At 51.6% G+C, this 26,662-nt stretch overlaps 2 protein-coding genes across 2 annotated transcripts in view; one reads left to right on the plus strand and one right to left on the minus strand.

Moving 5' to 3' along the window:
- The window catches only part of LOC127474810 (uncharacterized), a 1,039,526-nt gene that overhangs the window by 491,849 nt on the left and 521,015 nt on the right, over window positions 1-26,662 (plus strand).
- Window positions 1-26,662, minus strand: part of LOC127474912 (zinc finger protein 239-like) — a 93,429-nt gene that overhangs the window by 13,242 nt on the left and 53,525 nt on the right. The window contains exon 2 of the mRNA XM_051796241.1: window positions 23,945-24,043. Coding sequence (XP_051652201.1) covers window positions 23,945-24,043 — 99 coding nt within the window. The remainder of the gene's footprint in view (window positions 1-23,944; window positions 24,044-26,662) is intronic.

Below are 26,662 nucleotides of genomic sequence, written 5' to 3' on the forward strand. Positions count from 1 at the left end.
AGCTTTGGCTGCCGCTTCCACCCCGAATGAACCCCCTGATGCTGAGGCAACCCCTGGAGTGCAGTGACTGTCAGTCCATCCCTTTTACCACAAAGGACCAGTCCCCTTTCCCAGGGGCAGCTTCTTCTCACAGAACCCTTCTTGGGAGGTGTGTGGAGATTTCTGCCTTGGCTGGGGACCCCCCAAGGTCACTGCTGGAGGTTGAGAGCAGAGATCTCTCTCCATGAATGTTGATCTGGGGGAGTTCCATCCAACTGTAATTAGGAATTACAGGTTTTGTGCCAGCTTGGGTAGAATTGCTTCAACAATTGCTGTAGTGTAGAGCACTGTCCTATCTTATGCCGTTCTCCTGGTAGTTTTAGTGTTTCTGTTGTGCCGTAAATAATTCTGATGAAGATCTTTTGTCTGATCATTTGGAACCCTAAATAAATTAATTTCTCTCAATAGATCTGATTTGCCATCATTTAACCTGGAGGACAAAAATGATTCAGTTACACCTCTGTAATTCCTCTAAACTGAAAGTGTTGGCATAATCCAAGGCTGAGATTGGATCCAGCACCCCACAGGAAGTTGGGAGCTCAGGGGGGCCACCCCCCTTTCCCAACTCCTCTGTGCCCAAAGACCCCCATGAGACCATCCGACCCACCAGACCACCCCCCCTTTTCCACCCTTCTCCCTGTTCCTTCCATATTCCCATTGTCCCCTCAATCCCCCATTTCCCCCCTGAACAGTTTTGGGGTCCCAACCCCCACTGTTTGCCCCCTCTCCTGTGGGCACTAAAGGAGAAAATGAGGCTGCACACACAGAGTTCCATTGCGGGACTTGTCCACCCATCTTTCCGGTGTCCCCCTTTCATTGGGGTTCCTTTGGAAACAGCGCCTGGGCTTTGTCTTTTAGTCCACTGGAATTCCCAGCATGACCCCAAAGCAATGCCCTGATCCCACACATTCCCCTCCCCTCATGTGCTGGCTGTGTTCAGCCACCAGAGAAAAACACAGGCTACCATGCAGAGCGTTCCAAGTGGTTTCCACTTTAGCAAACAGCACTCTCTGGATGGAAAACACCAGTCAAGGCCGAAACACTCCTTGTTGATTCGAATTAACAGGCAGCAGCAGCACCCGCCTTAACTTGTTCCCACAGAAATTCTCAGGGTTCCTTTGGTTCAAGGAATCCCCACATGCCATAACAGCCCCTTGATTCCATGAGCTTCCACAGTCTCCAAAGGTTCCTTTAGTTCCATGAGGCCCTGCAGACCCAAAATGCCCTTTGGATTGCAGGAGATTTCCCATTGTCCCAGGGTCCCTTGTGCTTCAGAAGGAGCTGCAGTGGGACAGTGGCCCCTTGGTTCTGTGAGCTCTGCAGTGTTCCAGGAATCCTTGGGTTCCAGGAGAGCCTGCAGTTTCACAAGGAGCACTTGAATGCAGGAGGTTCTGCAGGGTCCCAATGGCCCCTGGATTCTGGGAGGTTCAGAAATATCTCCGGGCTCCCTTGGTTCCAGGAGGACACACATGTCAGCAGGAACCCTTGGTTCCAGGAGGTTGGACAGTGTCCCAGAATTCCTTTGATTTCATGAGGCCCTGGACTGTCCCAATGGACTCCTGATTCCATCATCCCCCTCAATGTCCCAATGGTCCCTTGGTTCCATGAGTTTCTGCAGCGTCCCAGGGTTCCTTTTGTTCCATGGGGAGCTGCAGTGTCACAATGGGCCCTGAATTCCAGGAGTTTTTTCCAGGGTGACAGTGCTCCCTTGATTCCATGAGATTCCACAGTGTCCCAGGGTTTCTTTGACTCCAGAAGGCCCTGCAGTGTCACAATGGCCCCTTTACTCCAGGAGGTTCCACAGTGTCCTTGCTGGAACACACATGGCTGTAATGTTGTCACCCCTGCAGAGCTGCCTCCAGCTCTGGGCTCCAGCACAGGAAGGACATGGACCTGTTGGAGTGAGTCCAGAGGGGAGCAGCAAGAGGATCAGAGGGATGGAACAGCTCTGCTGTGAGGAAAGGCTGAGAGAATTTGGATTGTTGAGGCTGGAGAAGAGAAGGCTTTGGGGTGACCTAATTGTGTCCTTCCAGTGCCTGAAGGGAGCCAACAAGAAAGATGGAGAGAGACTTTGGACAAGGGCCTGGAGTGACAGGACAAGGGGCAGTGGCTTCACACGGATAGAGGGAAGGGTTGGAAGAGAGAGTAGGAAGGAATTCTTTCCTCTGAGGGTGTTGAGATGCTCTTGAAGGCCCCTGCCAAGCCAAAGCATTCCATGATTGTGGGACTGGTGGGTGAGGTGGTGGTCGGAGCTGTCTGGGGCACAGGGACCCAAAATGAGGGAGTTTTCCATTGTGGGGGAAGGAAGGAGGGGGCAGCAGAACTGACCCCTTGGACACCTTGCAGGCAGGCTTTGGCTTGAAGCTGGTGATGGGGAGCTGAGTGAAGCCCCCACAACGCAGGAGGAAATGGTCAGTGACCTGCTCTGCCAGTGAGACCCCCCCAAGTGCCTGGGCCCACATGGGATGCAGCCAAGAGTCCTGAGGGAGCTGGAGAAAGAGCTGGCCAAGCCACTCTCACTCATTCCCCAGCAGTGCTGCACAACTGCACAAGTCCAGCTGACTGGTAACAAGCAAGTGGGATGCCCATCCCCAGGAAGGGCCAAAAGGAGCATCTGGGCAACTCCTGTCCTGTCCCATTGGCCTCAGGACCGGGGAAGTCCATGCAGCAGATCCTCCTCAGTGCCATCCCATGGCAGGGGCAGGACAACCAGGGGATCAGGCCCAGCCAGTGTGGGGTTGGGAAAGGCAGGTCCTGCTTGACCAACCTCATCTCCTCTGACAAAGGACCCGCTCAGCAGCTGAGGGAAAGGCTGGGGATGTGTCTCTGTGGAATTCCAGAAAGCCTTTGGCACCATCTCCCCCAGCATCTCCTGCACAAACTGGCTGCTCATGGCTTGCCCTGGGGAACTGTTTGCTGGGTGACAAAGTGTCTGATGGCCCAGGGAGTGGTGGGGAATGGAAGGAAATCCAGGTGGGGCCGGGCAGTAGTGGGGTTCCCAAGGGTTCAAGGTTGGGGCTGCTCCTGTTTAACATCGTTCTGGGTGACCTGGGCCAGGGGATCGAGTGCCCCCTCAGGAAAGTCGTGGACAACACCACGTTGGGTGTGAGTGTGGATGTGCTGGAGGGCAGGAAGGCTCTGCAGAGGGATCTGGACAGGCTGGATCAATAAGGTCAAGTGTCAGGGCCTGCCTTTGGGTCCCAACAACCCCCTGGAACGCTCCAGGCTGGGGGCAGAGGGGCTGGAGAGCTGCTCAGCAGGAAGGGACTTGGGGGTGCTGCTTGACAGGGGCTGGATATGAGGCAGAGTGTGCCCAGGGGGGCAAGAAGGCCAAGGGCATCATGGCCTTTGTGGAGAAGAGTGTGGCCAGCAGGAGCAGAGAACTGATTGCCCCTCTGTGCTGGGCACTGGGGAGGCCCCACCTGGAGTGCTGTGTCCAGTTCTGGGCCCTCAGTGCCAAAAGGCCCTTGAGGGGCTGGAGCGTGTCCAGAGAAGGGAACGGAGCTGGGGAAGGCTCTGGAAAACATGTCTGCTGAGGGACAGCTGAGGGAACTGGGCTGGTTGAGTGTGGAGAAGGGGAGGCTCAGGGGGGACCTCATTGCTCTCTGCAATGACCTGAAAGGAGGTTTTAGTGGGTGTGGGGGTCGGTCTCTTCTGCAAAGTCTTTAGTGACAGGAAGAGAGGAAATGGCCTTAAGGTGCATCAGGTGAGGCTTAGATTAGATATTCAAAAACCCTTTTTCCCCTGAGAGAGTGTTCAGGCATTGGAACAAGTAGCCCAAGGAGGTGGTGGAGTCTCTGGAAGTGTTCAGGTGTGTGGTGGGTTGACGTTGGCTGGACACCAGGTGCCCACCCAGTTGCTCTATCACTCCCCTTCCCAGTGGGACAGGGGAGGGAGTAAGGTGGGAAAAAACAACAACTCGTGGGTTGGGATAAGACAGTTTATTTAAAGCAGAAGTTAACAGGGTTTGTTCTCTGCTTCCCATGAGCAGCCATGGTCGGCCACTCCCCAGGAGCAGGGCTTGGGTCCGCGGGACGGTTCCTCAGCAGGCAGCCATCAGACAATGAATGCCCCCCTCCTGCTCCGGGCCTCAGCTTTTAGAGCTGAGCTGACCTCCCATGGGCTGCAATGTCCCTTGGGTCAGTTGGGCTCAGCTGGCCTACTTGGGTCCCCTGCCAGGCTCTTGCCCTCAGCTAAGGAAGGAATGTCCCAGTGTTGGTGCTGTGCTCAGCAGTGGCCAAAACACTGGGGTGTTCTCAACCCCCTTCCAGCTGCCAATGCCAAGCCCAGCCCTGGGAGGGCTGCTGTGGGGAACTGAACTGCAGCTCAGCCAGACCCAACCCAAATATCTATGGCACATATTCTATAGAATCCATCCTTAGGTGTTGTATGATAGATCTGTAAGATATTACAAATAAGAAGCAGTAATAAGGCAAGTGTCCTCCTTAGGGACACACCCCCCCCCCCAAACTCCTGCCTGGGTTTGTTCCCTGGGGGTCTCTGCAGCAGCAAGCACAGCCCCACACTGACTGCTCTGGGCTGTGCAGGCATTTGTGGTTCTGCCTGTCTCACACACACCCCCAACCTTGGGATGGATCAGGATGTCATTGGATGTGATGTCACAGGGGAGCTGTGATATCATGGGGAGGTGTGATATCATATGATGGATGTGAAGTCATAGAGATGTGATGTCACAGAAAGGATGTGATGTCATATGATGGATGTGACATCATAGGGAGGATGGGATGTCACAGGAAGGATGTGATGTCAGGGGGAGGATGTGATGTCAGAGGGGAGGATGTGATGTCACAGGAATTGGACGATATCAAAGGAGAGGTGTGATGTCATATGATGGTTGTGATGTCATAGGGGAGTTGTGATGTCACAGGAGAGGATGTGACATCACAGAGATGTTATGATTTCACGGAAGAGGTGTGATGTCATATGATGGTTGTGACATCATAGGGGAGCTGTGATGTCACAGGGAAGACGTGATGTCATGGGGAGATGTGATGTCACATGAGAGCTGTGATGTCACAGGGGAGGATGTGACGTCACAGGGATTATATGATATCACAGGAGAGATGTGATGTCATATGATGACTGTGACATCATGAGGGAGATGTGATGACACAGGAAAGATGTGATGTCGCAGGGGAGCTGTGATGTCACATGGGAAGTGTGATGTCACAGAAATGGTATGATGTCATATGATGGATGTGTCACCATAGGGGAGATGTGAAGTCACAGGGCTGCTGTGATGTCACAGTCGAGCACAGGATGTTACAGGGATGATATGAGATCACAGGAGAGATGTGATGTCACAGGAAGGATGTGATGTCACAGGGCAGCTGTGATGTCATGGGGAGGTGACAATGACCAAGAATGCACTCAGATTGGGTCTCAGCTGCATTACGTTTGTTCTGTCCAGCATTGCAGTAAATATTTCCTTAGAGTTGTTTACATTCCTCTGCAACTTCAGGGCTGCAACTGCTCAAATTCAAGGCCTACCATCCAGTCATTTCCCACAATTCCTCCTTTTTGTTTTTAAATTGAAAAATAAAGCTTGGGAGAAATTCTGACCAATCACTCGTTGAACACAAGATATCAAACAGGGGACACATAATAAAATACACAAAACTTATTCTGCAAACGAAACTTCATTTAACTCAGGGTTATGTGCCTCTTATTTTTTATCTAAAGGTGCTTATGCATATGTGAGGTAATATAGTTTATGCATTTGTGAGCAAAACCAGAATATATTAATAATCATATATTCATACATTCACATGCATACATTCACACAACTTTCATGCGTGATGGCCATCACTTCATGCTCTCACACAAACATACTTTTGAGTTGTATTTTACCTTGTTTTCTGGTTGTGAGCTGTGAAATTACCATTCTTGTTTTTTGCCCTCAGGTGAGTAAGATCTAATTATGTATTTCTTGTTTATATGAAAGTATAACTTGGAAAACATAAACAGATTTCTGCTACGTTCAATTCAAAACCCAAATACATACAAACATTCTTATAATTTAAAGATAAATATATACTCCTATATAAAAGCAAAACACACACTTTTCTATGCAAATGGGCTTTTGGACTTCAAAGAGAACTTGTCAGTAGTCACTACAAAAATTTCAAAAGCTCTACTTCTCCACCACTTTCATGTACGCATCTTAAAACAATTTTGGCTGTTTAGATAAACAACTTCAAAAAAACAGTTAGTAGGACCATCTCATGAACCTGTGTTTCCTCACTCCCTCCCCTTCCTCTTTTTTTTTTTTTTTTTGTACTGAAATTAAACTGTTAGGTTAGTTGTTACATGAATAAAAAGCCTTGCTTTGTTGACTGTGAGCTTAGTGTCCTACAGGTTTTTATATAAGTTGCCTATGGTGTGCTGTATCTCGGGGGTCTGTCTTAACATCATCTTCTTTTTCACTGTTTCTGTCAAATGTTTTTGGAGGGTTGTCAACTAGATTCAAAATACCAATTAATCTCAAGTTATACAAGATGATTGTGTCAGGGACGAAGTTCCCATCTATCAGCGCTTGCATTATCCAATTAAGCACAAATACATTCCCACTGCATGGTCTGTGGTTGGACCATGCCATTGTTGAACAACTTAAGCAGCATATTGATGAAAAACAAAGAAAACAACATAAAATATCCACAACAAAGGACTAATAGTAAAAGTGTAGACAATAATCTCTTTGTAATCATATCCATCTTCAGTGAAGAGATCGGAATAGGTTCCAGCTGTTCCTGCATCATTGGGTCAGCCAGGGGCACTTGCATGCTATACTGTGGCTGTAAGTAATCATAATCTCTTTGCAGTCAGCACACAGGGGGTCAGCATCCTACTGTTGAACGTAGACTTAGTCTCCAAGTTGGAACAGATGAATAGGAGTGCTCAATCTCACAGATCCGGAGCACAGAATGAACCTATAGAATTTCTGCAAAGTAGAGCCTGGACTATTAAACAATTTTCGCAAAAGAATTTCAAATTTCAGAATTTTTGTAACTTGGCTGTATGAGAGGAATTTAGGTTCTATAGCACGAAGTGACTGGCTGTCAGTTACTAATAAAAGGCTGTAGAGAATCATGTAGGACAAAGCAGGTAGTGCAATACAATCAGGCACCAGGCACTGTCACTGCTTGTGTTAAATGGTCAAGGCTTGTGTGCTGTGAAGAACCCAAGAGCATTAAGAGCATAAAGAAATATATCCAGGGCATGATCAAAATTCACTCAACTAAGGCATTCAGTAAAGCAATGCACAAGTCAGACAAAACATTCAAACAACTTAAACCAACCATCATGCTATGAAGTTAGCAGTCTATTAAAAGATTGCAGGCATGATGTGAGCTGGGGCCTCTGGGGGGACTGGCCACTTTCTTTGCTTTTCAGCACAGGGCCCTTCTTCTGTGAGGCCCAGCACCCCATGCACTGTTATTTATAATCTTGTGTGGACTCGTAAACTAAGAGGTTTCCTTCATATGTTGCAGTAGTTAGAGAGGAGAGAGAGAGATTCAAAACATTCCTTGCCACTTGCTATAAAACCACTGGGACAAAACATATATAAACAACACCCATCTTCATGAAAGACAATAAAACATAATATCAATAACTATGGTATTGTCTGGCAACCTGACAGCACTATTCAAACTATACAAGCAATCCACCCTTTCAAAGCCTTTCCAGTCTGGATATGATATAGAATTTTGAGTTTGTTTTTCAAATTTTAGCTAAATTCATAATACAAATTCAATTATGTTATAACCCTCTATACTGGAGAAAAATGCAAGTTTTGACTCTAACTCTGATCCTCACCCACCAGCAATACAACACCACATACAAAAAGAATAAGTCAAAACACATTGTTGGTGACAGAGACTTTCTTAACTCTGGAATAGTAGATTCAGGGATCTATTAGGGCAAGAGGCCTGCTATATAAGAAAGAAAAAACAATGCATTTTGTTCTTCAAGATGCATGGCCTGCATTGAATGGCTAATGCATGGCTGTAGTTATTGCTCTGATCAATACAAAGATGACAAAAGCAATTAGAACAGTTTCTCTCATTTACTGTGTTCTGCATCATCTTCTCAGTCTCGGGCTTGGCTCACCAGAGCCACAGATTGGCTCCTCTTATTCATGAGAATTACTAATGATAGATTGAGAGTGAATACTTTTTGATTTGTGATATAACTAAACGAATAAGGGTCACTTGAAGGCATAATAAAGGTATTGTTAGTCATATTAATTACAACATCGGGTGCATCTCAGGTCTTTTCAATACAGACTATACATTTTTTGCACTTGGGATCAAATTAAAGATTTAGTTTTGTTTTCTCTCTTTTTCCAAAATTATAATCAAGGATGGAGAAGGCCAGATTCCAGCTTGCAGCTGGTTCTTTAGGTGTGATCCATATTATCTGCTTGTATTTTTAGGTGGTTTTGTCTATGAAATTCTGGTAAGAGAACAAAATTCACAACATAAGCAGCACAAAGGAGAGCAAATAACTAGTTGTAAGATCATGTAAAAATCAGCTGAGTAAACTTTTTAAACACAATTCTAAAGATGTGATCAGCATAATGCCAACCCAGGGTAAGGCCTTTGGCTTTAACCACTTGTATTCACAGCACCAGCTGTGGGGGTGCTTCAAGAAGACAGTTCCCCTACTCCTGCAGACTGAGGGTCTAGAGAAACCCTGAGCAAAGTACACACAGAACCTGACAGGGTCACTCCACTGTCAAGGTCACTTCTCAGTTTATAACAGGGAGATAGAAAGGTGTTTTATCTAAGAGTTAAGGAAATCCTCAGCCTGCTGGCTTTCCATTTATCTTATTTGCAAAGTTGTAGTTTTTAGAAAGCAGGAGGGTTCTACCACACCCCTCCCCAGCCCCGAGAAACTGGTAATTTAAACTTTTTTGAGTTCGGCCAGAGGAGGTTTAAGCCTCTCACTCGGTTCCTAGGCAACAAACTATCTCTATTGTGTGAGCTACTAACACCTTATCTCTTTCTCTGCTAAGGCAAAGTTTTGCAAGAGGGCTTTTTATCCTTTTTGTCAAAACCCTGCCTTTTTTTTTTTTTTCTGAATACAACATTTTGGCAGAAGGTTTTTATAGGGGTACAATACAATCAAGAAGGCGTTTCACTAAAACTTTTGTACAAAGCCTCATTTCCCGGCCCCTCCGCCGCTCCGCCGCCTCCTGCCGTGGCTGCCGGCGCTGCCTTCCCCCGGCACGCCGGGCTCGGGCAGCACTTTGAATAACCCTAAAGTGAATTTCTATGCTCTTGTGTTCACCTGAGACGCTCTAACGGGAGGAGAGTCTCCCGGACTCTCATCTCTGGGGTTTAACAGTGACTTACAAACTTACGGTCGCTTCTCCACACACACACACGCTAGCACGGTACCGTTAGCAACACCGTGAGCTCACGGCGACATTGGACACACAACGCAATTAACACGAGAGTTAACAGAGATACGGGCGGGCAGTTCTCTATCCTGCCTCTCCTGCCAACGACAAGTGGCACTTTTTCGGGGTTGCTCTGTTCTTGTTTCCCTCTGGGGCTACTCCGTTCCTGGTTTTTCTTGCATTGCTGCTGCCGGGCTGTCCTCTCGCCGGCTCCCGGGCACTCCGACCCTACCCGTGCGGCGCTGCCAGCTCTGCTCCGCCACGCCCTTAGGATTCTCCAGCAGCCGTAGTGGCTCTCTGGTGTTCGTCTGCACCTCAACTCCGCGCGGGGGGGCAGCGGCCACGATTGGAACTCGCACTGTTCGATCGGTGCAGTGCCCGCTGGGCAGCGATGTGCTACCCCTTCCAGCAGGGCGACTGCACGGCCGAAAAGTCTCCTATCAGCGGCGAGGAGGGGTGGCCTTTCTGTTTTTACTGTCTCCGAGGGTGATTTGCTAGGTTTTTCTTTTATTTTCTGGCTTGAAGGGTGGTGATTTTTTAGAAGCATGATCTTTTGAAGTTTTAAAGACAGTTCACCACAGTTTCAGGATGCTGGCAGCCTGCTTAAGAGACTCAGTGGCTGCATTAAAAAGCACTCTTCCTGCAGAGTCCCAAATGTCTGTACCAAATGCTGACTGAGCATCTACCCCATTTCTTTTGCACCAACTATATAAGGTGCAGAGCACACATTTCTGATATTTCACACCGTGCTTCTCTAGTATCTCTGTTAGCACTGTACCAACAGATTCCTCCTCCATGGATATTTGTGCTTCCATTATTTATTCCCCAATGGCTCACCTTCTTTCCAGGAGTCTGTAAGTCTTGACTTATTTTTCGGCTCTGAGGTCTGCCAACAAATGCTACATTTGGGTTCCATCCTCACTACTCTGAGGTCCACAGTCACCGCTCTCAGTTCCACGGTGATAAATCCCTTCGCTACCGCTCTAAGGTCTGCTGCAAATCTTCTGCAATAAATCTTCTCTATCACCACTCTAAAGTCTGCAGTCTTTCCAAGGAATTCTCCTTGCAGTAAATCTTCTGTGCAATAAATCATATCAGGGTTCACCAATTGACGACAGCCAAGAATGCACTCAGATGGCAGGGAAAGACACATGGCTACTTTATTGCTCTCAAAGGTTTCTTTTATACTCTTTGTATACTATCGTGCTACAACATAATTGGTTAAAAGTCTCAAACATAAAACACTGTACATACTTTCATTGGTAACACAGAAGGCACTGTACATACTTTCATTGGTGATACTACACACATTTGGATTGGTGACCTTTGGTCTCGGCTGCATTACGTTTGTTCTGTCCAGCATTGCAGTAAATATTTCCTTAGAGTTGTTTACATTCCTCTGCAACTTCAGAGCTGCAACTGCTCAAATTCAAGGTCTACCATCCAGTCATTTCCCACAGGGAGGTGTGATGTCACAGGGGAGATGTGATGCCACAGGGATGATGTGATGTCACAGGAGGACAGGACGACACAGGGATGATATGATATCATGGGAGAGGTGTGATGTCATATGATGGATGTGACACCATAGGGCAGATGTGATAACACAGTGGAGGTGTGATGTCACAGGGAGCTGTGATGTAGCTCTGCAGAGCCCTGACAGTGCCACTGCAATCCCAAGCTGCATTGCCCGGGGCAACCCTCAGCACAGCCAAGGCCACAACCCTTCCTGAAAGGTGTCCCTTCTGGGCAGGGCCAGGGGGACAAACCCCTCCATCTGTCCCTGCACATGTTGTGTCCAATTCTCAGCCCCCACTTAGGGACAAAGTCAGCCTACATTGGGTGTTTAGCTTTGCATTTGCTTCACTCTTTTGTGCTTCCAACACACACACCCCAGTCTGGGCAGAGTCTGGCCCCCCAAAGAACACAAGATCTGACTAGTTGTGGCTCCAGCTGCAGTGACTGGAACTTGGGCCACAACCTGTGCCAGGAGCAGAGAGGTCCCTCCCCACAGAAACTTCTTGGCAATGGAGTTCTTAAGAAGATCTGTGGGGATCACTTGCAAGGTACAGCCAGGGACGTGTCTTGACCAGCCTCCTGTTTAACAGGACCAGCTTTTCCATTCTCTTTTCTCTCTGTTTTCTCATGCTTGTTCCTCCAGTAACCATTGTGATCCTACCCTTGCTTTGGTTCTTTCCTAGACACCCCATGACAAGTCTTGCCCAGTCCCCAAATCCCCTTTCTGAATGCCCATCATTAGTTTTAGACCCCGAGGCCAAATCCCCCATCCTCAGCTGCAAGGTCACCCTGAGAGGTTCTGCCATTGACCCACTTGCTTAAAGTTTCATACAGATACCTTGGAACTTCCTTTGAAACCTTGGAACTTCCTTTGAATTAATTTGTTACCTTTTGGGCTTAGAATGGCTTCTTCAAAAACATGGTAATTCATGCCCTCAACATGGAAATTCTTTGGAGTAGGAGTTTGGGATATTAGACTCAAAGAATCACAGAATGGTTTGGCTTGGAAGGGATATAAAAGCTCATGTGGTCCAAACTCCTGCACATAGACAGTGACATCTTCACTAATTTAGGCTGCTCAAAGTTCCTGACCTTGGACAAATCCAAGGGATGGGATGGGACATCCTCTTCTCTGGGAACCTGTTGCAGTTCTTGTCAGACCCATTGGCAAATATTTCCTCCTATTATCCAATAGAAAGCTCCCCTATTCCAGTTTAAATCCATTGCCCCATATTCTGCCAATACAGGCCTTGGTAAAACATATGACTGTGACTATCTTAGACTATGAGCACAATGGTTTCATCTGCAAACACCTTGGAGACTGATCAGGGATGTCCCTACAAAAAGTTTGTCCCCATCTTTGTTAGAAGCCTCTGTGGTGGTGCATCCTCCCCCCATTGTCCTCAGGTCTGGTTGATGATCTCAGGAGCTCCTGACAAACCCTGACCAAACCAGCTGAGCAATGAAGAGCCCCTGGACTGGACCAGGGGTGTGGTGAAGTGTCCCTGGACTGGACCAGGTGCTCCTGGATCATAAAGGTGGGAACAATCCGGAGTGGAACAGCTGGGGAACACAGGATAATCAGTCATTCCCTGAAAGCCTTGGAATATTCCCTGCCTGAATTGTAGCCCAAATGGAACAGTTTGGATACAATTCCCAAATATTTTGGAAACTCCAGTCATTCCTGACACCAGGATGGAAATTCAGCAGATCACTGAAGCCAGTCCCCTTGGGAGCCCACAACCAGCGGGGCTGAGGGAGGCCCTGGCAGCTCCCCAGCACCTCCCTCTCAGGGGGACACCTCTGGCAGCCTCTCCCAGCTCGGGAACCCTCCAGTTTGCAACACTCCAAAGACCCTCCCTGATGCCCAGGACAATTCTGATCCCCCTCCACAAACACTCCTCCAACTGTGACCCTTGTCTGTTGGGAAACACAAAGGGATTTGGGGGAGTGTTTCCCTGACAACAGGAGAATTTGGGAGAGGGACCTTTCCACGCCCAGCTCTTGATGTGTCCACACATCTCTGCCTGGGTGTGGGTGTGAATTGACTGTGGTGTGAATGTTGTTGTTGTGAATCTATAATTCAGTCACTGTTAAAATTGTGGCAAATGCTATTGAATCACTTGAAAACTGCTCACTTGGTCAATGATTAAGTGCTTCAAAACTCTTTTGCCCCCTTATCTTTGTGTCTAAATCCTTTTCACCCTGACCTTCTTGCATCACAAAGCTATGTGTAAATCATTCCCTTTCATAAAAATATATATATTTTTCATTACTTCCACTTTAAAATCTTCCTCCTTAGCTAAAGTACAAGACAACTCCAATTTGTTGTTGACGTCTTGAAGACAATTAAAGAAAGAAAAATAAATTGTTTTTCAGTGTTTTAATGGATCCCACAGTGTGTTTGGAGTTGCATCAGCTGTCAGTCCAAGATGGGCCATGTCAGAACTGGTGAGGCTGGGGGGTGAGGGGCAAGGATGATCATCCAGGGTCAGTCTGGATCTCCTGAGGAGACACTCAGCATCAAGATCACTTGGAGAACACCTCTATCACCTCTTCTCTGAACTAAAAAATATCCATCCTTGAATTAAAACAAAAAAAGTACAAACTTTGAAGACTTGTTTTGAAATTGCCTTGAAGACAATTAAAGGAAGACAAAGAGATCCTGAGGGATTTCTGCATTTTAATGAGCCCCACAGTGTGTTTGCAGCCCAGCCCATGATCCTGAGGTACTGAGAGAAGATTGAAGCAGCTGCTGAAGAAGTCAGAAGCCAAAGTCCAAGTGCCTTGAAGCATTGCTGGGCCCCACTGAGGGCAGGCACTGCCAAAGCCTCCCCAGGGACTCCTTGGAGCAGCTCCTTGGAGGCCAGGAGTGCAGGCAGACAAAGGCTCTGGGCAGGCCCCTGCAATGCTGAGCAAAGCCTGCCTTGGTTTTGTGGAGCACAAAGGCCAAGGGCTGAGCCCCAGGCCCTGGCCCAGCAGATCCTGTCCCTCCCGGCTGGCTCAGGGCTGTTTGGGGGGCACTGGGATGGCAGGGGGAGGAACAACAAAGGCCCAAACTGGGCAACCCCTGCCAGGCTCCTGAGGGAGGGGCGAGGCAGAACCCAAGTGCAGAACCTGCCAGGCAAGTTGCTTGTGGTGGCCTGAGTGGCAGAGGCAGCTGCCAGAGGCAAGGGGACAAAGGCCTGGGTGCCTTTGGGCCTTGCAGCCCTGCCAGAGCCCTTGGCCATCTCTCCTGCAGGCTGTCCTGCCCTGGCCCTGCTGCTGCTCTGGCCTTGCAGGCTGCACACACCCCTCCTGCTTTCCCACCCCCTCCCAGCAGCATTTCTAGACCCTCCCTGATGTCTCTGCACCAGCTCTGGCTGTTCCCTGGAACACAAAGCCATGGGCTGATCCTGACTCCCTCTGGGTGACCTCTTGCAGCACAAGGGTCTCTGTTGAGTTACATTTCTTTTTCCTCACCTTCAGTCTGAACCTTCAGTGCTACTCTTTGTGGAGATTTCATTCTATTTCCAATACAGAGAAAAGCTCCATCCTGTCAGATCTCCTCTAGACTCTCTCCAGTTCTTCCTCATTCCTCCAGAATGGGGAACCTCACAGACAGACAGACCAGTCCCGATATGATGACCCCAGGGCTGAGTCCAGGGAGGTGACAACTCCCTTGTCTGGGTGCCCACACTCCTCCCAAGGCAGCCCCATGTGCAGTTGGCCTTAAATCAAGGGGCCATTCTGATTCTTTGTAATGTCACGGAATCAAGTGGCACCGTGACACTGCAGGGCCTCATGGAACCAAAGGAATGCAGGGACACTGTGGAATCTCATGGAACCAAGGGACCATTGTGACATGTGGGAGCTCTTTGGAACAGAAGGAACTCTGAAACATCTCAGAACCAAGGGACCACTGTGCCTGCCCAGAACTCCATGGAATCAAGCAGAGCCGCTGCCTCCCCCCCGCCGCCGCACGGACCGGAGTCGCCGGCTCTGCCCTGCTTGGACACCTCTGGAGTCAGCGTGTTCTTGGGCAGCACAACTGATCTCAGACCAGAGAGTTTCCCAGATTTTGCTTTACCCCTCTTTCCACTGGTTTAATTTTTGTTCTTTGTTGATTTAGGGAGAAAAGGGGGAAGGGAAGCATGTGTTGATCCCTGGTTTTATCTGTTTACAAAAAAGAGTTGGGGCAGGAGCAGAGAGAGGAGACAATTTTTCTCTCTGCTGTTGCTTTGAACTGTTTTGTTGGTATTGCTTGTTTTGCTGCTATATTTCTTGTCAGTAAACTCTTATTTTTTCATTTATACTTCCTTGTACTTTGTCTCCCTGTACTGGTGGGGAATAAAAGAAGAATGAATTCATTTTATTGGAGTTCCCACCCCAATATGTGTCTTTAAACCAGGACAGGTTGCTCAAGGGCTCCCTGAAATTTGGAATCATCCACGAAAGACATGAAAATACATTTTGTCCCAATGTACAGAGAGATAATAAAGATGTTCTCTAGTGGTGTTCAAGGGCTGGTCACTGAGGGATTTCACCGGGAAGTTGTTGCCAAGAGGACTTTGTATCATGGATTTTATTTGACCCTCTTCATTCAGCCAACTTCCCACCCACCACATCTTCCACTGCTTCAGTCCAGCTCTCACCAGTCTGGCCATAAGGAGAGCACAGGACACCATGTCAAGGGCCTTGATAAAGTCTGGGCACACAACATCCCCTTCTATTCCCTCCCACAGGGGTTCTGCAATCCCTGCCTTGTCCTTCCCATGCCTTGGAATGGCTGCAGGAGGACTTGCCCTATCCCCTTCCCTGCTGAGCCTGAGCAGTCTGGAACTCTGCCAACCCTCCTTGCTGCCCTGCTTGCAGACTGGTTCCATGTCTGCCTTTGCCAAGGCCCCAGGAAGCTCTGGGATGGCTCTGGCCTTTCCAAGGGTTTGGGAGAGGTCTCCCAGTGACACTGCCCAGCCTTCTCAGTATCACTGATATCAAAACCTTTTCTATATCCCACATTTTGAGAGGAGTGCCCAGGACACAACACAAGCTGTCCTGGTAGTTCTGGACAATGAGAAGGGATTTCTTCCTCCAGACCAACCCCTCCAATTGGATTTGAGTGCAGCTGAAAGGTTCCCTCAGCATTTTCCCTGGTGCCTCCCTGCCCTGAAGGTTTCTGGCCATCAGGCTGGAGCTGAGGGGGTTGGGCAGGTGCCTGAGGAGGGGGTAGAACAAGGGCTGTGTCCAACTGTGCCAGGAGGGCTGTGCTGGGCAAGGATGAGGAGGTTGCAGAAAACAGTGGCACTGGGGAGGTGAGAGGAGCAGGTGGAGAGACCTTGTGCCTGCCCACGCTGGGCAGGAGCTGCCCCAGGATGGCAGCTCTGAAGCACTCACAGGATGTCCCTGGGAACAGGAGGGGAAGACTGGATCTAAAAATGAAACCTGGAAAGCAGAGAGCAGGAGTGTCATGGGGACACTGCAGGAGAGTTCCAGCCCTGGAGCAAGGTCACAGGAGAAGTGACCCAGTCCATGCAGTGGCCTCAGAAGTTCCCACAGCATCCTGGATGTGCTGGAAGGGAGCCCAGCTCTGCTTCACAAGTTCCCAGGGCCTGTCCCTGCCTGTGCTCCAAGGACTTCCAGCCCCCAGGACTGTGCTCAGAGAGCACTCAGGCCTTACAGTGAGAAAGGGGCTCAGGAGGACAGTGTGGAAGTGGCAAGAGAGCAGCTCTGGAAAGACCAAGCTCTGCTGCTCCCTGGCAGTGCTGCTGGGCTGGGATTATTGTCCCCATCCTGTTTGCAAATACACCCTGTCCTGCAGTGTGCTGTCCTTTAGGAACATCTGAGAAGAAGGGTCTTGGACAAAGAAGGCACTGCAGGGTCCTTTATTTTGTTTAAATAGTCAGAGAGCACAATTCATCATTTATACATGTCCGGGTCAAATTGAATGTGTAGACACTAAATTAGAAAGCAGATGCATAATAATATAACATTGCACAGAAAATTATTGCCAGAAGAACCTGATGACCTCCACAAAAAACCTGAGCAGGAAGGTTGGGTCATTAAGGAGTCCCATTCTGAATGCTACACACCAGAAAACAGGCACTTTATTGCTCCTGAAAAGCATCCAGTCATCATTTTCCTCAGGGCATCCTTGAGCTCCTGGTTCCTGAGGCTGTAGATGAGGGGGTTCAGTGATGGAGGCACCACCGAGTATAGAACTGACACCACCAGATCCAGGGATGGGGAGGAGATGGAGGGGGGCTTCAGGTAGGCAAATGTGCCAGTGCTGATGAACAGGGAGAGCACAGCCAGGTGAGGGAGGCACGTGGAAAAGGCTTTGTGCTGTCCCTGCTGAGAGGGGATCCTCAGCACAGCCCTGAAGATCTGCACATAGGAGAAAACAATGAAAATGAAACAACCAAATACTAAAGAGATGGAAAACAAGAGAAGCCCGAGTTCCCTGATGTAAGAGTGTGAGCAGGAGAGCTTGAGGATGTGTGGGATTTCACAGAAGAACTGGTCCAGGGCATTGCCCTGGCACAGGGGCAGGGAAAATGTATTGGTTGTGTGCAGCAGAGCATTGAGAAAGCCAGTGGTCCAGGCAGCTGCTGCCATGTGGGCACAAGCTCTGCTGCCCAGGAGGGTCCCGTAGTGCAGGGGTTTGCAGATGGCAACGTAGCGGTCGTAGCACATGATGGTGAGGAGGGAAAACTCTGTTGAAATGAAAAAGAAAAGTAAAAAGACTTGTGCAGCACATCCCTTGTAGGAGATGGTTGTGGTGTCCCAGAGGGAATTGTGCATGGCTTTGGGGACAGTGGTGCAGATGCAGCCCAGGTCTGTGAGGGAGAGGTTGAGCAGGAAGAAGCCCATGGGGGTGTGCAGGTGGTGGTCACAGGCTACGGCGCTGAGGATGAGGCCGTTGGCCAGGAGGGCAGCCAGGGAGATGGCCAGGAAGAGCCAGAAGTGCAGGAGCTGCAGCTCCCTCCTGTCTGAGAATGCCAGGAGGAGGAACTGGGTGAGGGAGCTGCTGTTGGGCATTTGCTGCTTCTTAGGACAGGGTCTGTTCAAAAAAGGAAAGGACAGCGAATGGTTAAGACAGACCTCTGTGAAAGAGCAACTCCATTTCTAAAAGAAATCAATGTGTCACATGTCACCAAATGTACTGCCAAGGAGTCAGGTTTGCTCTGCTGTACTGGGACATGGAATTTTTTTGGTAGAGCTCTCATACAAGGAATGTCAGATGTAACAGACCTTGAATACAAAAGTTCCATCTCTACTGAAATGACTCAGAAGAGCTGGTGCTGCAGAGCAGAAGCTTAGTCTGTCCTTAGAATAATTGTACCTGTGTTTTCCATTTTTACCATCACACCTGGAAGTTTCTTTTCCATTTCAGGAATCCTCATTTCTATGGCCCAGCACACAGTGCCCAGCAGAGCTGCAGGGAAGGGCCCCCAGAGTTGCCTGAATGCCCCCTCCCCCAGGGCTTTGGGGGCTCTTGCCCCCCACTCCCTGCCCAGGGCTCTGCTGCCTGGAGCTGTCCCTGCCAGCAGCTGCTTCCCCGGGCCCAGGGCTGAAAAAGTGACACTGATGCTGTCTATAAGACAGTTTTGATGTCTGATACTCTCAGGTTCAATGCCCTCTAATCTAACAGAGTTCATGTTTCAGTGTCTCCTCCTGTGCTCAGAGATTCATTTCCCTGTTGCAGTCAGCACCCAGACAACCCAGAGTATAACACTGAAAGAACTGGTTCATCCTCTTTAAGGTACGTCCTGTCTGTCTGTGCCTCTTGCAAACACCTTCTGGGAAATGTCCTGCTTTGATCTGGAGCTGTGACCAGCCCTCATCCCTGCAGCCCACTTTGGAGATCAGAAGGACTCTGCCCTGCTCTGCCCTCCCAGGAGTTGTTCCTTCCCCACAGCCCTTCTCCCCCAGCCCCGTGGCAGCTCCTTGGCCGGGCTGAGAGCTGACCCTGGCAGGCAGCAGAGTCCCTGCCCCAGCACACAGAGCCCTGGGGGCAGGACCCTGCTCTGCCCCACAGCCCTGGGTACCCCTGGCTGCACCCCCACCTTCCCACCCCACAGCCAGCCCTGCCACAGGGAACCTTCTGGCCCTGGGCCTCTGAGGGGGCAGCAGCAAGTCCTGCTCTGCAGCAGCTTCTCCTGCTGCACCCCAGCAAATCCAGCAGAGCCATCCTGACAGCTCCTGCCACTGCTGCCATTTGGCAGCTGGGAGAGGCACTTGCAGGAACTCACCTGCACTGCTCTGCAGCCACAGCCTGACCGTGGCAAAGGGCTGGCAAGGTTCCTGCCCTGAGCAGCTCTGCCCTGTCCTCCCACCCCAGGATCCCTTGAACCTCCTGCTCCCTTCTCCTCTCTGCCCTTGCTGCCTGCAGCTCCTGCCCTGCTCTGCCATATGGCCACTTCCCCTGCACTGCAGCAACTGGGAGAGTCCTGCTGAAAGGTCCTGGAAGCTGTGGGATGTGGTAGCATTAGGAGATGCCTCCAGGAAGGCAAGTTGAACTTTCCTACAGCCAGAGAATTCTTCCTTCAAATCCTGTGAAGGTTTCTCCCGTAGTGAGAGCTCAGTCACCTCCCAACCCAGGCTGCCTCTCATCTCTCTGCCTTCTCTCCTGTGCCCTGGGTGCTGCAGGCAGTGCCCTCAGCCCTGCTGGGCTGTGCAGAGGAGCTGCTCACCAGCAGAGCTGTCTCTTTGAAGCTCTTCTTGGTTGCCAGGAGCTCCCTGTGTACCAGGAGCCTGGCCCAGCTCAGCAGCATAGCAACAGCCTGGAAGAATTTAATGATCCTCAGGGGTTTTGATGTTGTTTACATGAGACTCAGTCCCTGAGAGGAAGTTCAAACAACTTTTCAAGAAGTCAAAGTGAGATTGAAACACTGAAGTTTCTTGCAGTGCTAATGTGTCTCACTGAGGGACACAATTGAGAACATGTCCCCAGGTTCCAGTTAGAGCAGAAAACTGCAGACAGTGATGACAAGGATGGACAAGCAAGGGAAAGGTGGCTCTGATGCTGAACAAACCTTGACTTGTTCCCTTAATCTAACAGGCCAAGCCCTGACCCCCAGCTCCTGGCAAGTCAGATCCTGTCCCTGCCTCATTCCTCAGGGTTCTTCCTGGGGCACTGGGATGTGGGATGTGCAATGCCAAGGGCAGGACCATGGGGTGGCACCTGCCAGGCTGCTGAGCAGGGACAAGGAGAACATGAGGCCCCAGGATCTGGCTGAGCTGCAGTTCAGTTCCCCACAGCAGCCCTCCCAGGGCTGGGCTTGGCATTGGCAGCTGGAAGGGGGTTGAGAACACCCCAGTGTTTTGGCCACTGCTGAGCACAGCACCAACACTGGGACATTCCTTCCTTAGCTGAGGGCAAGAGCCTGGCAGGGGACCCAAGTAGGCCAGCTGAGCCCAACTGACCCAAGGGACATTGCAGCCCATGGGAGGTCAGCTCAGCTCTAAAAGCTGAGGCCCGGAGCAGGAGGGGGGCATTCATTGTCTGATGGCTGCCTGCTGAGGAACCGTCCCGCGGACCCAAGCCCTGCTCCTGGGGAGTGGCCGACCATGGCTGCTCATGGGAAGCAGAGAACAAACCCTGCTGTCTTTTGCTTTAAATAAACTGCCTTATCTCAACCCACGAGTTGTTTTTTTTTTTTTCCACCTTACTCTCTCTCCTGTCCTGCTGGAAAGGGGAGTGATAGAGCGGCTGGGAGGGCAACTGGTGTCCAGCCAAGGTCAACCCACCACACACCTGAACACTTCCAGAGAGTCCACCACTTCCCCGGGCTACTTGTTCCAATGCCTCAAAAGTCTCTCAGTGGAAGAATGATTTTTTCATAACTAATATGAACCTTGCCCAAAGCAATTTAAGGCCATTCCCTCACAACCTTTCACTAAAGGCTTTGCAGAAGAGACCAACCCCCACCCCACTAAAACTTCCTCTCAGGTCATTGCAGAGAGCAATGAGGTCCCCCCTGAGCCTCCCCTTCTCCACACTCAACAAGCCCAGTTCCCTCAGCCGTCCCTCAGCAGACATGTTTTCCAGAGCCTTCCCCAGCTCCGTTCCCTTCTCTGGACACGCTCCAGCCCCTCAAGGGCCTTTTGGCACTGAGGGGCCAGAACTGGACACAGCACTCCAGGTGGGGCCTCCCCAGTGCCCAGCACAGAGGGGCAATCAGTTCTCTGCTCCTGCTGGCCACACTCTTCTCCACCAAGGTCACCATGCCCTTGGCCTTCTTGCCCCCCTGGGCACACTCTGCCTCATATCCAGCCCCTGTCAAGCAGCACCCCCAAGTCCCTTCCTGCTCAGCAGCTCTCCAGTCCCTCTGCCCCCAGCCTGGAGCGTTCCAGGGGGTTGTTGGGACCCAAGGGCAGGCCCTGACACTTGGTCTTCTTGATGCAGCCTGTCCAGATCCCAGAGCATGTTCCAGCAAGGACATGGTGGAACCTCATGGAACCAAGGACCATTGGGACATTGAGGGGGCTGATGGAATCAGGAGGCCATTGGGACAATCCAGGGCCTCATGAAATCAAAGGAATTCTGGGACACGAACCTCCTGGAACAAGGGTTCCTGGGGACATCTGTGTCCTCCTGGAACCAAGGGAGCCCGGAGATATTTCTGAACCTCCCAGAATCCAGGGGCCACTGTGACCCGGCAGAACCTCCTGCATTCAAGTGCTCCTTGTGGAACTGCAGGCTCTCCTGGAACCCAGGGATTCCTGGAACACTGCAGAGCTCACGGAACCAAGGGGCCACTGTCCCACTGCAGCTCCTTCTGAAGCACAAGGGACCCTGGGACAATGGGAAATATCTGAGAATCCAAAGGGCATTTTGGGACTGCAGGGCCTCATGGAAGTAAAGGAAGCTTTGGAAACTGTGGAAGCTCATGGAATCAAGGGGCCATTGGGACATGTGGGGCCTCCTGGAAGCAAAGGAACCCTGAGAATTTCTGTGGGAACAAGTTAAGGCAGCAACAGCTGCATTCAGTTAATTAGGATCAAAAAATTGTGTTTGGGCCCTGACTGGTGTTTTCCATCCAGAGAGTGCTGTTTGCCAAAGGGGAAACCACTTGGAACGCTCTGCATGGCAGCCTGTGTTTTTCTCTGGTGGCTGAACACAGCCAGCACGTGAGGGGAGGGGAATGTGTGGGATCAGGGCGCTGCTTTGGGGCCATGCTGGGAATTCCAGTGGACTAAAAGACAAAGCCCAGGCGCTGTTTCCAAAGGAACCCCAATGAAAGGGGGATGCTGGAAAGATGGGCGGACAAGTCCTGAAATGGAACTCTGTGTGTGCAGCCTCATTTTCTCCTTCAGCACCCATAGGAGAGGGGGCAAAAAGTGGGGGTTGGGAGCCCAAAACTGTTTTGAGGGGAAAATGAGGATTAAGGGGACAATGGAAAAATGGGAAGAACAGGGAAAGGGTGGAAAAGGGGAGGTGGTCTCGTGGGTCAAATGGTCTCATGGGGGTCTTTGGGCACAAAGGGGTTGGGAAAGGGAGGTGGCCTCCCTGAGCTCCCAACATACTGTGGGGTGCTGGATCCAATCTCAGCCTTGGATCATGCCAACAGTTTTAGTCTAGAGGAATTACAGAGGTGTGACTGAATCACTTTGGTCCCCCAGGTTTTAATGATGGCAAATCAGATCTATTGATAGAAATGAATTTATTTAGAATTACAAATGATCACACAAAACATCTTCATCAGAATTATTTCCTGCACAATACAAACACTAAAACTACCAGGAATACAGCATAAGATAGGACAGTGCTCTACACTAAAGCAATTGTTGAAGTAAATCTACTCAAGCTGCCACAAAATGAGTAATTCTTAATTAGAGATGGATGGAACTCCCCCAGACCAACGCTGGTGGGGAGATCTCTGCTCTCAGCCTCCAGCAGTGACCCTGGGGGGTCCCCAGCCAAGGCAGGAATCTCCACACAACCCCAGGAAGAGTTCTGTTGGAAGAACCTGCCCCTGTGAAAGGGGACTGGCCCTTTGTGGTGGAAAGGGATGGAGTGACAGTCACTGGATTCCAGGGGTTGCCTCAGCATCAGGGGTTTCATTTGGGGTGGAAGCAGTGGCTGAAGCTCTTCCCGCAGTCAGGGCACTGGTAGGCTTCCCTTACTGGTGGGTCTGTTGGTGTCTGGTCAAGTGAGAGCTGTGGGTGAAGCTCTTCCCACACTCCCCACACTTGTAGGGCCTCTCCCCGGTGTGGATGCGCCGGTGTCTGACGAGGGTGAAGTTCCGGTTAAAGCCCTTCCCGCAGTCGGTGCAGCGGAAGGGCCTCTCATCCGTGTGTGTCCGCTGGTGCAGGAGGAGACTGGAGCTGGTCATAAACCTCTTCCCACATTCCAAGCACTTGTAGGGCCGTTCTCCAGTGTGGATGCGCCGGTGGATGCGGAGGGTGGAGCTGTCCCTGAAACTCTTCCCACACTCCCTACACGGGTAGGGCTGTTCCCCAGTGTGGATGTGCTGGTGGGTGAAGAGGTGGGAGCTCTTTCCAAAACTGTTCCCACATTCCAAGCACCTGAAGGGCTTCTCCCTGCTGGGAGGCTGCTCAGGGACCACCAGGTCAGAGCTCCCCCTCAAGCTCTGGCCGCCTTCCCGGCACAGGCTGGCTCTTTCCTCCTCAGAGCACCCTGGGATGGCTTTGGAGTCCCTCCTGCGGGGGGATCTCCGGCCCTTTTCCTCCCCGCTGCCTTCCTGCGCCGGGGAGCCCTTCAAAACGGCCTCTCCCACCAGGGTCTCACGGGGGGATTTGTCCTCCGCGCTCTCCGTCCTCAGCTCGGGGCCTGGGGCAGGAAGCAAGAAGGACAGGCAGGGGATTTGCCTCCGGCCCACAGGGAAGGCCAAGGACATCCCCCCAACTCCGGCCCCGGCAGGACGGCGGCGCCAGCGGGTTTGTCCTGCAGCCGGGGCCATGCTGGGCTGACAGAGCCAGCACAACACCCGCCCAAAGGGACACTGACTTCCTCCTCACCTGCCTGGGGGGCCCAAGGCATCTTCCTCTTCCTCGCAGCCTCCTCCTCCATCCGCCCAAGCTTTGGGAAGGACAAATCCTGATGGGGGAAAACAAGGGCTGAGCTCGTTGGCTTGGGGGTTCCTCCTGCCCAAGTCCATCTCTAGAACTCACCGGGCATCCTGTGTCCATAAAAACCTCCAAAACACCAAGATTCAGCCCAGAAAAGCACAAACCACCCAGACACAGGCAAAAAAATCCCTCAGAAATAGTAAGAAGATCCTCATCCCCCCAAACCACACAAAGCTGAAATTCAGATGAAAAATACTCCAAAATATGAAGATTAGCCCCCTCTCCCTCCCTGTAGACCCCTTTCCCACCCACCCCGCAAACCCCGGCTCCCCCCAGCTCCCTTTGGGGGTGATCCACCGCTCCTCACGCTCCCTTTGGGGGTCCCACCCTCTCTTTTCCCTTCTGTCGCCCCTTTCCCATCGTGGCCGCTCCGCTCACCCGACAGCAGCAGGAAGGGCAGGGACAGGGGCGGAGCAGCAACAGCAACAGCAGGAGAACAATCACCCCCCATCCCATGGGTGCCCAGGAGGGGGGAACTTGTCCCAAATATTCTGGGGGGAGGGCGGGGAGGTGGTGACATATTTGGGCTGCCAGCACAGATTTCCCTGCAAAGTCTGCACTGAGTCAAGCTCTGCACAAGAGACTCTGCCCCATGGATGGGATTGCAGAGGCTCCCTCAGGTTCCCAGCATCAATCAGCAACCAGGAATAGACACAAAAGGGTCCCCTGAAGATGTCGGGGGGAGTGTGCTGTAGGGAGAGGACAATATCACCCCACCAGGGCACGGTTGGCAAGTGGGAGGCTGCTCCAGGGGTCTGCAAGAGGCCTCGTGCTCTGCTCGGCCCCAGCAGTGCCTGGTACCAACACCCCCGGCTGAAGACCCAGCCCTGGGAAGTTCCTGGAACAAGAGCCCCACTCCCACCTGGCTCCAACCTCCTGGCAGGGACTTGCAGACAGTCAGGAGGTCTCCCCTGAGCCTCCTCTTCTCCAGCCTCAACACCCCCAGCTCCCTCAGCCTCTCCTCACACCACTTGTGCTCCACTCCCTTCCCCAGCCTCGCTGCTCTTCTCTGCTCCTGCTCCAGCCCCTCCAGGGCCTTCCTCAACTCAGGGGCCCAGAGGTGGACACAGCACTCCAGGGGTGGCCTCACCAGCGCTCACTCCAGCCCAACAGTCACTTCCCTGCTCCTGCTGACACACTCTTCCTCACACAGGACACCATCCATTGGCCCTCTTGGCCACCTGGCCACACTCTGCCTCCTCTTCAGCTTCCTGTCCATCCCCACTCCCAGCTCCCTTCCTGCCTGCCTGCTCTCCAGACACTCTGGCCCCAGCCCGGGGGGCTGACGGGGCTTCTTGTGGCCAAAGGGCAGGACCCGGCCCTTGGCCTGCTGGAACCTCATCCCCTTGCAATCAGCCCATGGATCCAGCTGGGCCAGGTCCCTCTGCAGAGCCCTCCTGCCTTCCAGCACATCAACACACCCCCAGCTTGGGGTCACCTGCACATTTGCTGATGAAATGCCTGGTTCTGCAGCAGCTGCAGATGCTCAAGGGGCAGCAGGACCAAGTCAGGGGCCTGGGGGGGCCTGGGGGGCTTTGGGGTATGGGAGGGTCCTGGGGGAGCTGGGGAGGGGCTTTGGGGATTGGGGGTACAAACCAGGTCAGATCAGCACAGACCAGGACAGACCAGTGCAGACCAGTACTTCCTCACTGCTCCCCAGATCTCTCCTGGAGCTGGGCCACCTTGTCCTGGGACACCTGAGCCCCCCCCAGTGCCCCCAGTACAGCCCAGTGCCCCCAGTACAGCCCACTGTGTTCCTGTCCCAGGGTGCTGGGTGATCCCTCTTTGGGGGGGTTGGAAGGGATTTGAGGGGGGGACTTGGGGAGATTTGGGGGGATCTGGGGGGGGGGGGTTGGATGGGGATTTGGGGGGTTTTGAGGGGCTTTGTGTGAATTTGGGGGAGTTAAAAGGGTCTTGGGGGCATTGGGGGGTCAAAAGTATCTGGGGGGAAGGAGATTAAAGGAAAAAAAGGGGAGTTGGGGGACATTTGAGGGGGTTAATGGGGCCTAGAAGGGGAGAGGAGGGCCTGCACCAAGAGCAGGTGAGTCCTGAGATCCCCCTCGTGTCCCCAAGACCCTTTCGGTGTCCCCAGTTCCCCCCTTGGCATCCCCAATTCCACTGTCCCCAAACCCCATCCCTGATGTCCCCAACCCTCCATCTCACTCCAGGAGCCCCCCCTGGACCCTCTGACCAAAAACACTCCTCCCCCCCTCACAGAAAGGCCAAGGACATCTGGGGACATGTTGGGGACAGTTGGGGGGCTTTGGGGGACACTGGGGGATTACTGGGGGATACTGGGACACACTGGGGGGAACCAGGGTGCACTGGGAGGGACTGGGAAGTTACTGGGGGATTACCAGGACACAGCGAGGGGCACTGGGAGGTTACTGGGTCATACTGGGGGTTACTGGGTGCTCACTGGAGGATCACTGGGTCATCCTGGGGGGCAGTGGGAGGTCACTGGGACACACTGGCTGGTCACTGAGGGGGTTACTGGGCCATACTGAGGGTCACTGGGAGGTCACTGGGCGATACTGGGGGCACTGGGATCCCCTTACTCGGGTCTGCTACATGTCCCCCCTGCATTTTGGGGGGCACCCCCAGGAC

The sequence above is a fragment of the Manacus candei genome, unplaced genomic scaffold, assembly GCF_025592945.1.
Source record: "Manacus candei isolate 608988 ecotype Guabito, Panama unplaced genomic scaffold, ASM2559294v1 h1tg000045l, whole genome shotgun sequence".
NCBI classification, from domain to species: domain Eukaryota; kingdom Metazoa; phylum Chordata; class Aves; order Passeriformes; family Pipridae; genus Manacus; species Manacus candei.